At 40.8% G+C, this 12,263-nt stretch overlaps 1 protein-coding gene across 1 annotated transcript in view; it reads right to left on the reverse strand.

Moving 5' to 3' along the window:
- The window catches only part of RAB31 (RAB31, member RAS oncogene family), a 62,122-nt gene that overhangs the window by 9,588 nt on the left and 40,271 nt on the right, over window positions 1-12,263 (reverse strand). The window contains exons 5-6 of the mRNA XM_063166108.1: window positions 10,851-10,957; window positions 6,126-6,235 (exon numbers count right to left, since the gene is read on the reverse strand). Of these exons, the coding sequence (XP_063022178.1) occupies window positions 6,126-6,235; window positions 10,851-10,957 (217 nt within the window). The remainder of the gene's footprint in view (window positions 1-6,125; window positions 6,236-10,850; window positions 10,958-12,263) is intronic.

Genomic DNA, 12,263 nt, shown 5'->3' on the forward strand with positions numbered 1-12,263 from the left:
ATTCTTTCATGCTCTGAAACCTATTTCAGTGGTATTTTAGAAGTTTCTCACAAGAATTATAAAGCTTGGCTAACTAGTCTGTCTCTAGTTCTTTCCCCCCAACCCCCATATTTATAATTAAGATTTCCCCAATTGACTGTTTACTCATGTTGTAAGTTTTCATGCAAGGGAGCACAATAAATAAAATCGGCTGCATAAGTAAACACATTTAAGTGGCAATTATTTTAATAGTCCTCATAGCACAGCTAACAGCATCTCCATGCAAGAAAATAAAGCCTTTGGTTTGGTTTGATCTAAAGCAAAAGCATAGATTGCTGACACAAATTCTTGCTAGGGGAAGCAGCAATACAACTATGTTTTGCTCATTTAATTAAAAGCTCCAGAAAAAAAAAAACCCAAACAAATATTCAAATCTTGCATGTATCAAAGTAAACAACAGTATTCCTAATTACTTAATTACTAAGATCCAACCTTGACTCAAGGGCCTGCTGTAATTAACTTTGGGCTATGTCAGTTTATTTACTATTGTTTTAAGTTGAAGTGCTCTCCTTGGAGAGGAATCCAGTACCTCACATGTTTAACTTTAGGAATAGTCCAAAGGTCATTAAGTTTTGCTCCATTCACTGAACTCTGAAATCAAGAGGAGAACTAATCCTGAAACAGAGGGAACATAAACTAACATAAACTAACTAGGGTAAAGAATATAACCTCAAATATTAGTTTGGGCAATGTTCTTCCATCCTCTCACATCCTGTACAAAAATTCAATTATGAGTTTGGACTACCTTAAAAATTGGCATATGTCAAATTTCTTTGTAACCTAAATGTACTTTCTTTTCTTAAAACATCTTTCATAGACCTCTTCAAAGTACTTCACAAATATCTGCAAATCAGCAGATAAAAGGATGAAAACCACCACACTCATCACTCACAAAGCTTGCAGACTGTCCATCTGCAATTTCACCCATCCAAGCCCATCTGAGTCAGTGTAAACCTTGAGTGTCTGCTGGAAAATATTCCTTACCCATTTCACAGGTAGTCCATACCTTCCACTTTAGCCTGTCCAGCATACAACTGGTTAAAGTGTAATCTCTAGAGATCGAGTTTGATTTGGTTTTTTTAATCTCCCAGTATTTCTAGGAAACGAGTATTTGGGTTACATTAAATATTCAATATATGAGCTGCTGGCAAGGCATCAGAAAATCAATAGCTTCATACATTTATAACTGAGCATTTACCACATGAAAGGTTGAATCCCAAGACAGAAACTGCTCTAATTAGGAAGCCTCATCTAGGAAGAATGTTCTTATCTGGATTTTAAACATCAGCCAGTCTCTCCTTCTCGTAGTAGGAGCACCAGTGTGAGTGAGCATGCTAACCACTCTTTGCACAGTCTCCAGAGTGTTCTGATAATGCTCTTCCCACTTCCTTCTCACCCTCAACAGAGGATGCTGAAATGATTTTATCTTGCCCCCTTTGGTAGCACACTGATCTCAGACTTTTGTTGGATGGGGCCTTGAGCAACCTGATCTATGAGGTGGCATCCTTGCTTGTGGTGGGGGAGCTGAACTAGATGATCTTCAAGGTCCCTTCCAACCCAAACCATTCTATTGCTCTATGATTTGCCAGACTTCAAAGAAAATAACCCATGGCCATCATGCTTGTTTTGTTTAAGCCCAAGTTTATTTCATGTTTTCCTGGGACATTAACCAGGGAGCCGCGGGCTCGGCTCAGCGCGCACCGAGGGCGGCTCTTACGTAACCCGCGCCTTCATATCTGGGCCACCTTCACACTGAGGGGGCAGGCAACACACACGGGCTGGAGGGAAACAGCTGGGTGTGTACCAGATTTGAGGTAACTCACGCTTATTTGAGCTGGTAAATGAACAGGTGTCTGAGAATTGCAAGGGTATGATTGCCACTAAATGATAGCACACATTGGGAAGCTTGTTTAGTCTTTGAAAAGCAGCCAGGTACAAGCAAAGGTCAGTGGGCTAAAGTCCCACAAACAAGAAGGGGCAATACAGAACTGGTATGACCCCCTGCACAGGCACAACTTTATTATACTGCTGTTGTATAATACATTCTTGGCATTTTTGCTGCTGCCAAAAAACCAGCAACAAGGAGCCACTGTGCCTATGATTCTTTTAAGGCTGGGAATGAAAAGTTAATAACATTTGTTCCTATAGAAACTCGGCTATTAAAAAAGAACTACTGGAACAAATTAAAGAAACACCAAACTGTTAAGCCCTTTTTATGTCAGAAACCTTGAAAGAAAGACATTGGGAAAAATCTACCTCCAGTGAGGAATATACAGCTGTATTAAAAGTACTCATTTCATGTTTACAGAGACATAAATCAGTCATGTGACATTTCACAATCACAGCAAACCTTCAGCCAGGCACTGCTAAACAAACCCAGGCTAAGTGAGGTAGCTTATCATTTGAAATCCCATGGGTACAACAGAACCCAGGAGCTGCAGCCCATTACCCAGTGCAAACTCCCAGCTCAGAGAACACTGACTTTGCTGATTCTCGTACTCAGTCTGCCTCCTCATCCTTATTTGCCCAAGTGTAGCGACTGCAGAGTACCCCTCCTGTCAAATTTGACCCATCTTCAAAAAGATCAGAAACTTGTACTGATTCTAGTCTTTCACATCTTGTATTTTCTTGAGACAAATTAAGGGCGATAGATTTGTGTTGAGACTGTGCTATGAAGATATCCCTCTGAACAGCCAAATCCTCAAATTGTGAGAGAAACTTATTTAAAAATCTTTTAAGCACAGTGTAATATAATAACTTTAGAAATGAAGCAATCTTTCTATAATCTCTGCTATTTTTCCAAGATTTATCTGGCTGTCAACAAAACATACCAGTTCCCCTTTTTTCTCTATGCCTTCTTCCTATCATTAGGAGTATACATTTTTCCATCATACTATTTCACTCCATCCACAACAATGTCCCTGGAAAGAGACAGTTGTTAGACATCTCAGGAAGGAAAAATTTTATGTTAAAATGCCCCTGGGAAATGAAAAGCATAGGCAAGAAGGATGTAATTTTTTTTAGCTAAAATAAAATGAAGTTTAACCTTTGGGCTGCTTATGCTATCAATTTCAAGGAGGATTTAATAGAGAAATTCTCCACACATGTTGGAATATCCTTCCAAATCCAGACTATAAAACAGATAACACAAACAATCTACCTGCAAGGTCCAAGGTAAACAGAAATTGCTGCTTCCTTGTTCAGAGGCCAGGGAGCTGCACCATGCCCTTCAGGAGCAGCACAGGGAGAAGGGCAGGAGCTCTCAGGCAACATGAAAGCAAATCTGAAGCTACAGAGTGACTTTTAGGGCATCACACAAACAAAATTAGCCAGCAGAGTAGGAGACATTGCCACAGGAGGATTTCATACTCTGAAAAGGCAGAAATGTTGCTATGCAACTTGGGCAGAGACAGACTTTTTTGGAAATTGCACTAAGACTGAAGTGGTATAAAACATCAGAAAGTTACTTATCAATACTCTCTGTCCAGTCACAATCACACTAATTAATTCTACTGCTAATCAAGCATTTTTCACTTGGTTTCCACTATATTTCTATAAACATACTCTACCAACTCTCTCCTTTCTCTCTGCTGAGTGCTTGATAAGGTCACAAGTAGATCCACTGAGACCAAATATTTCTATATATAGAAGTAATTGCCTGTGGAATTAAGCGCACTTGCCTGGGTATCTAGTTCATACTAAACTTAATTTAGCTGATTTTCCTCGTCTATTATATTAATTATTAGGGACAGTGCACACCGCCAGCTGCAGCAATGCCTATCAAAGCTGGAAACTAATTATCTAATTATGTGGCAAGAATGAGTTCCTCTGCAAGAACATCCACAACCATCAGATGCAGACAAACAAGTAAACTATCACAGGGAAGAACCAGTTCCTCCAGACACCCATGTGGCACACACCTCTTTTTTAAAAGGAGGCAAAAGAATAGTAGTGTATTCTAGGAATACTGGCTCTTATTAACCACTTCAAATATATCCCATGAAAGCAAAGCAAACAGTTCCACAGGCCCCATCGCAGGCAAAGTGTGCTAGATAATATCAGCTGATTAAATATATGTGAAATAAAAAAAAAAAAAAAAAAATGGGAAACAAGGAAAGGACACAAGGTTGAGTGTCTGGACATGCTGTCTCCTAGGTCTCTGCACCCCAGAAGAGGATTCAGGGAGAGAAGGAAACAGCAGTAGTGGAGGAAGATTAGACTATGGATGTCTTAAGAAATCTTACCATACAAGCCTGAGGATGCATAGGGAGCAACACCGTTCTTTATCATCCCTGTTGTTTTTGAAAGGCTGTGGAGAAAGATGAATGTTCTATCTGTCTTCAAACAGGGACATAACAAGCCAGAGGTCTACAGGCTGATTAGCCTCACTCTGCTTCCTGGGACAACCCAAAGCAAATCCTCTGAGAAGCTGCTTCTGAGCACAAGAAGGTGAAGAAGGTGGCCACACCAGTCAGCATGGGCTTACCAAGGGTTAACCATGTCCAGCCATCCCCGCTGCCCTCAATGGCAGCATGACTGAATGCTGTTTACCTTGACTTTGGCAAGGCTTTTGATACTTCTCCCTGCAGCATCCTAGAACATCCAAGTTGGGATGTTAGAGTCTCGATAGGCAGGCTGTTAGCTGTGAGAGTAGCTGGCTGGAATATCCAACTCAAAGTCAGTGGTTAATGGTGTGTGTCTACCCATAGGCCAGTTATCTTGATTACTCTGATAAAATACCTTTTATCAGAGCCTGAAGGATGAAAAACCGGCACCCAATTCAGCCCTCAGATGACACCCAACTCAGAGGTGCACTCAGTATCCTTGAGGGCAAGGCTGCCCTTCATAGGGCCTCAGGCTGGAGGCAGATGTGGGTCAAAAGAAGCCTTTACATACTTCAGAAAGGACAAATGCCAAGCACTACTCGTGGGAAGAAAGAGCCCCTGGCTATGAGAGAGGCTGGGCACTGGCTGTCTGAGAAGCAGCTCTGCCCAAAAAGGACCTGAGGGAAGCAATCTGAGCATGGGCCAGCAGCATGCTCTGGCAGCAGAGACAGCCAGCAGCAAGCCACCCGAGCCAAGGCAGAACATTACATTGGGCAAAGTAGTTATCCCCTCTTAGATGTGGTCCAACATCACCTGGGTCACACTTGCTTTGGGCCCCACAACACAAGACAAATGTTGACAAGCTGGTACAAACTCAAAGGAGGGCTGCAGGACAGTGAGGGCTGGAGGGCCTGCCCTGTGAGGAGACGCTGAGGAAAAAGGGCCAGCTCAGCCTGGAGACACAATGGCTTTGGTGTGCCACAGAGCTGCCTGTCAGAGCCCATGGGAAGGGCTGCTGAGAGACTGAACACTGAGGTGCACCCAGGACAGGGAGTGAACTGAATGAGGACAGGCTCTGGTTGATGTGGGGATGTCATTATGAGGACTATTTGAACCAAGGAGGCTGTGGAACCTCTGCTCTGGGGCCCAGCCAGACAATGGCCTGGTCTGAATTCACCAGCAAGTCTGCTTGGGCAGAAAGTTGGACTCAAGTTCTCATGAGGTCCCTTCCAGCCCACAAGATCCTTCCCACTTGCAAACAGTGACCAGCACTGGAAGCCCTGGAAGGCAAACTGAACAAGACAGTTTTTCTTCTCCTCATGACAATAGCCAGCCTCATCATGTTTAGAAGGCCTGAAGAAATGTATCTGTTTGGGGTTTTTTAAAATTACTACCTTCCACTTACCAATGCCCTCCAGGAGCATTTATCAACATTTAAGTTTTTTAGCAACATGATGATAAGATCAACAGTACTGCCACTACAGAAGGCTTGGTCTGAAACAGCAGATGTGACCCAGGCCAGGATTTATATACAGATTCAGAAGGAAGAGGTTTACTCTGTATCTGCTATCTACTATGTTTTGCTCTGGTGTATTCAAAGCTGTTCTTGGTTTACATCTGCATAAATAGCAGCCATACCACAGGCTTCTTAGGGTTTATTGATGTGCTTGGGAAAGTAGTTTATAGACCTGAAACAGACAGCTATTTTCAGAAAACTTCTAAGCAATCACAATTAATTAATTAAAGAGAACATATACTTACTTATTCCTTGAAAAAGTTCTTCAATGTTAACAGCATTCTTTGCACTGGTTTCAACAACAATTGCACCTATAGATTCTGCATATTCTTTGGCATCCTTCATAGGAACCTCCCTGAAAAAAAAAAAAAACAAAACAAAAAAAAAAAAAAAAACAAAAAAAAAAAAAAAACAACATTTCTAAATAAAAGAAGACAAATTTTAAAAAAAGTTAATTTTTAAGAAAAAACCCCAAACAACCTCAAACACAGCTGAGCATTAATATGCTCTTCACCTCCATAAAAGCAGTACTGTTTTTCTTCATATGACATTTAGATCATCTTATTAAAATATATCAAAATTTCAACAAAATTGATCAATTTGCAGATTTCTGTGACTTGCTGCTGAATCCATGCCTTGAGAAAAGGAAGATAATTTATGAAAATCACATTTGCTTGTGTTTTATATTTGACTTTGATAAGAAAAGCACTCTCCACATGCCAAATGTTCAAACAAGACAGGGTACAACTGTTGTGGATGAAAACGATAAGAGCATCATGTGTCTTGCAAGCAGCAAGGAAATGAGAGATTCTGAAGTAACTAAGAAAACCACTGACTTTGAGAACATCAGTAACAGCAATCTGAGAGTGCCAGTTCACTGGTGAAAGACACCATTCTGTGCCATTTCACCAAACTGACACCATCTTAAAATCACCAGCAGAACGCCCTCATTTTGTAACCAATAACTTCAGATGCCAAAAGCTGGCAAATGCAGTTTACAGCATTCAAAAAGCCCTCTGCTTTAAACAAGCTAGCCCCATGCTGGCCTTGTATCTCCCTGAGCCAGGAGGCAGAGCTGGATCTGCCCCTGTGCAGTGCTATCTGTAACCACCTCTACTCCTGACTTTGGGCTACAGCAGAATCTGCACCGACTGCTTCACCCCACAGCTCCAATACACCAATCCAGAGCCTCCTCGTACAATTTCCTCCCTGTATGAGCGTGTCAGACACATCACTCAGCTTGGTGTCATCAGCTGTGTGATGTGTCTGACATGCTCATATCCTTCTGTGTCATTACTTGTTATGAGTAGAAAAGTTGCCCATTTTTTAAAAGGTCGCAGAGTTCACAGGTTGGGCTAGTTGCTGCCAGGGTGGAGTTCCGACTGCTTGTTGTTGTAATCACCTGTTGTTAATAGTTTTTCGTTAACTATCTGTTGTTGATAGTTGGGAATTCCCTTTTTTGTCGAGTGCCACCCTGCTGCTTCCTGGAGAGTGGCACCTGGATGGTGAAGAGGAGGAGACGTCAGGGTTGGCATGCAAATGTCATCGGGGCTGGCATGCAAATGAAGAAACCTCTCACCAAACCTAGCAAAAACCCCTAAAAACAACAAGCCAACACAGAATTAAGGGGATCGAAGTGATGTCTAGATGTGAGGAACAGAATTATCTGCTAAGACCCTTTTTACCTCTCACCTTAACCTATAAAAGATGTCGGCTGGAAAGGGGTCCTCGAACATTGAACCAGAAAGCAGGGACTTTCCTGGTGCTCTCATGAGGATGGAAGCCCCAGCTCTGCCCACAGACCAGCGGACAAAACTAAATTTTTTCTCCTCCTCCGGACAAAACTACATTTTTCCTCCTCCTCCGTGCCACTCCTGGAAGCAGCAGTGGCAGCGTGAGCATGACCCGTCGATTCTTCCCACCCAAGCTGATTTTTAACAAAGGCATTAAAAAGGAGAAAGATCTCCTGCCCTATTTATTTCATTACTGAAGGTATTAAATAACACTTGTCCCCATTATGGATCCCCAAGGGACACCACTGGTGTCCAGCAGGACTCTGAGCCACTGACCACCACTCCCCAGATGTGACAGTGTGACCAACTCCTCATCCATCAAACAGGCCACCCACAGAATCCATCTCTTCCCAGTTTAGAAAGAAGGATGTTGTAAAGGACCATGTCAAAGGATTCAAAGAAGTCCAGATAAATTATGGAATAAGGAAATATTGTGGATGCATCAAGAGCTGAGCATGAAATTCTGCTGAATTCTCTTCACCAAGGATTTCCAGAGAACACAATTTGTTAAAGAGGTGAACCACATTTTTAGGGAAATGAACACTTCTTAGCTGCTGTTACAACCATTGAATTCTATAATGCTCAAAAAAGTATTATGGACACTTACAACATTTTAGCATTGAAGTTTCAGCTCCCCTCTTTTAAAGTACTTTTTAATGACCTGTCAGAAGAAAGCCTTATTCCTATTACTTAGAAGTATGCTGAACATTCAGCAGTTCTAAGAGTTGACAGTACTACAACAAAGATGAAGATTTATAGTTGATAAAATTGCTTGCCTATCTGTAGAAATTCCATCAAAGTGGAGAAGAAATTTACTTCAACAGAGCACCAAGAATTGCTGATAGCTTATTAACAACATCAAGGAAAAGCAGTGTGATCCCTAAGGGTCCCAAGGACATCTTGGTGGCTCAAAACCAAATTTTAAATGCTAAACAGGGAGTGTAGCCTGGTCAATGATTATGAGAAATACATTAATTCCTCCTTACATTATCTCTTACACTCAGAGGTGGAAGAATCAAACCAACTTGAACCCGGTCAGCTTGACCTCTTTTGCATCTATTCATATTGGTCTTAAAAGCAGCTGTCTCTCTGATATCCAGCAAAACATCTGCCAAAAGCTCTACAAAACCAAGCAGAGATGCCAGAAATGCATACAAATAGCAGCTTGCTCCTGTGTGCTCACATTATCTCACTTGTAAATTCTCTGTGCCTAAAGGCACGCGTATTTTCTACTCATTGGAAACAATCAGATAAATTGGTGACATGTTTCACCTAAAACCATTTTTACTGAAGTATATCTGAAGACATAAAGCAGACAGAGAATGCAAACAGCTGCATGCATTGCATAAACAATCAGATTTCTGGAAGAACTGTGAAAATATATCACATATGAGATTGTCTACTCTCTATTTTTTCACCAAAATAACTTTAGCCAGACATCATTGGATAACTTCAACAAGAAAAAAGATTGGCGGACTCAGAAAGAACAACTGCACAAAAAATATTACCAAAACTATTCATAATTATGAGGAGAAAAAAATGTCCTCTCCCATAAAAACGAAAAAGATTGAGACTTTAGCTCATGGACTACAACGAGGACCATTCACACAGCAAAACAATTTGTGCAAAGAGCTATACCAGCTGAACAGGAGCAAGAAGTGGATGATCAGCAATCAGTAAACTACAGGTAGTGAGTGGTTGATAATGATATGGCGAGAAAATCATATATCACAGTTGCTCTGTGAGGAAGCTCAGTACTTTCACAACATTTCTGGGATACAGGTTTTTTTTCAAGTCTTCAATTGGTGCAAGAGCAAGAAGAAAAAGGGCTGGTTATGGACTAATTTAAAATCATTTCCATTTGTCACCATCTCCAAACTTACTACCCTTGAGTTAATCTGGCAACTGTATTGCTGGGAACACTTATGCAATAAATTTGAAAGTGACTCTCAGGGCAACCAAAACCCCTGATTTGTGCTAACTGGCTTTTGGTTTTATTTTTATAACCATCCTTTCCTCTTTTTTTTCTCCTTCGTATCTGGAAATTTTTGTCTAGTAGGACTCAGTTTCACCATGCTGACCAGCATATCACAACATCACGTAGGAGATGCCCATACATCTGTGTCCTTGATTCTCAGCCCAACAGAAACCACAAGTTTGCCAGAATTAGGGCTTGTTCAGTTCTTACAGAAAGCAGTGAGTTGCAACTTTCTCTTGGTTCACGGCTGACAGTGGCAGGGGAGAGAACAAAACAAAACCCACACAGGTCAAACCCTCATGGGGGCATTGATTCAATAAAAGCACTGCAGCACTTACTTGAAGTTACACACATGCTCCAGAACCCTGGTAAATCTGGGCCAAAGTAATAACTAAACACATGGGGATGTATTTGAACAGCCATGAGAGCCTATGAGGTCATAAGGGGAAAGCATCAAATATGATCATTGAGTTTGTACTCATAGATGAAGCAAGAAATAATAGTCATGGGCTGACAAACACAATCACTACTGTACAGCAGAATGTGCTTCCATTTCCTGAAAGGATAAATGCAAATCCAAAATACAGCTAACAAGCAGAAGAGCGATTCTAGCTTCACTCTCACTCCAAATAGCATCATCTCAGCTCTTCTGTAGGGGATATGGATTCAACCCTTCTCTCTTTTATCTAGGAGGTTCTTTGCTTCACACAGGGGACAAAAGTTTTACTTGAGGATATGCTCCAAAAAATCCCAAAGATACATTTTCTACATCCAGTATTATGAAAAAGTTTCAGTTCTTGCAAATCACAAGTTCTCAAAGTTCTGTGATTAATATTTTACCTCTTGCCCACCCTCACAGCTTTATATTGCTGGTTTTGCTCATCACTTACTACATTCTGCACATTTTAATGGAATGGAAGGGAGAAACATAAAAGAGAACCCTTTTCCATTCCCAATGATTCAGTACATAAAGGATGTAGAGACTGTACAAATAAAAAGGAAGGGCAATAAAAGAGGGGTTAAAAAAAGCATAATTCACATCATGCTGTTGTTGCTGTTGAGGTTGTGCATTGCTAGAATCACTGATTCTAGTACAGGAGGCCAAAATTATATACTATTATAACAATGAAGCAAAATTGTTATCTGAAGGGAAGAAACAATATAGTTACTGCAATGAAAACAACATCAAAAAGTATTACCTGATATCAGACAGATCACATTTGTTTCCAGCGATGGCCATTACAATGTTTTCAGGACCATGTTCTTTTAGTTCTTTCACCCATTTTTTCAAAGTATGAAATGAATCCTGCATCAGAGAAATAACAAAATAAGCTACCAGCACACTCTCTGCCAATGTATTTGCCTATTTTTTAAAGTAGAGGAGCACAGCTTTGGCAGTATTAATGCAATAATGATTATATAGATCACAAGACTGGAAGATCACTTATCTATCTATGCAATTTGCTTTTCGAGCTTTAGGCCATAAGGCTTCTTCAAATTAATTCTTGAACTTGGACACTTCCCTCTTTTCTGCTACCCCTCCTCCCTGCTCCAGTGCAGCACTGAATATTAAACTTCCAGTGATGAAGAAACTACCCCAGCTCATCTAATAGCTCATTTCCTTCAACTAACGTGAGCTTCATTTGTCTAATTTCATTTCTGTCCAGCAGCTTACCATTTCAATCACTCTCATATTTTTGATAATATCCAATGGAGCTTCCACAGAGATGCCCACTCCCCTGCATTTCCAAATCCGTGATCTGGTAAACCTCAATTTGCTCATTATAAAACTGAAGAGAGAGGTGACAATTCACTTGGCTTTTTTCCCCTCCAAGCATGAAAATCAAACTCTATCTGATGCTACCTAACTTTTAATAGTAATTTTTTTATTTCTTTACACCAGTGAAGTAGTAGCTTTAAGATAACACTTATTTCTGGAGATCCTAATTATAATGCACAGCTGAAATTCTTACTGACAAAGTGAGCTCCCAAACAGATGATAAATAATTTTTCCCCTTCAGAAATGCACATAAGAGTTTCCTCTAAATCAGCAATGGCTGCATCAGTGCCATTGAAAGTAGAGCCCTATCAGTCACTTGGAGAAAAACAATCCATTCTGCTTTAATGATTAACACTGAATATTAAGCATCAGAAAGTGAAATACACATTGACCTTCCTCTCCTATTTCCCCTTCTTTATTCTGTTCCACATAAGCTTGTTCCACATAAGCTTGGAGAAAGGCTGGCAAACCAAAATTTAATTCTTACAATATATTACAAGATAACTGTAAGATATTTAAATCCAAAATATCAATCCAGCACGATTCACTCTTCCTCACCTTTTCCTGGCAAATTAGTAGTGGAGAACAGCACTGCTGCACAACAGTGACCACCACTGTCAGCGACAGATCACTGCACTAATGCACTGGGGAACCAAACCTGCCCTCCCAGCCTCGGAGTAAATAAGTCAATTGGCAAGAAAGGAGTAAAATGCCAGTGAACTCTCCTGGCCATCCATCCATTAGCACTGCCTCTAAGTCTGCTATATCAGCAGGGGTTTGTTCCTAAAGGAGTGAAAGAGGCATTCAGCTGAGATCTCCCAGCCTCCTCTGC

Source organism: Melospiza melodia, chromosome 1 (assembly GCF_035770615.1).
Source record: "Melospiza melodia melodia isolate bMelMel2 chromosome 1, bMelMel2.pri, whole genome shotgun sequence".
NCBI classification, from domain to species: Eukaryota; Metazoa; Chordata; class Aves; order Passeriformes; family Passerellidae; genus Melospiza; species Melospiza melodia.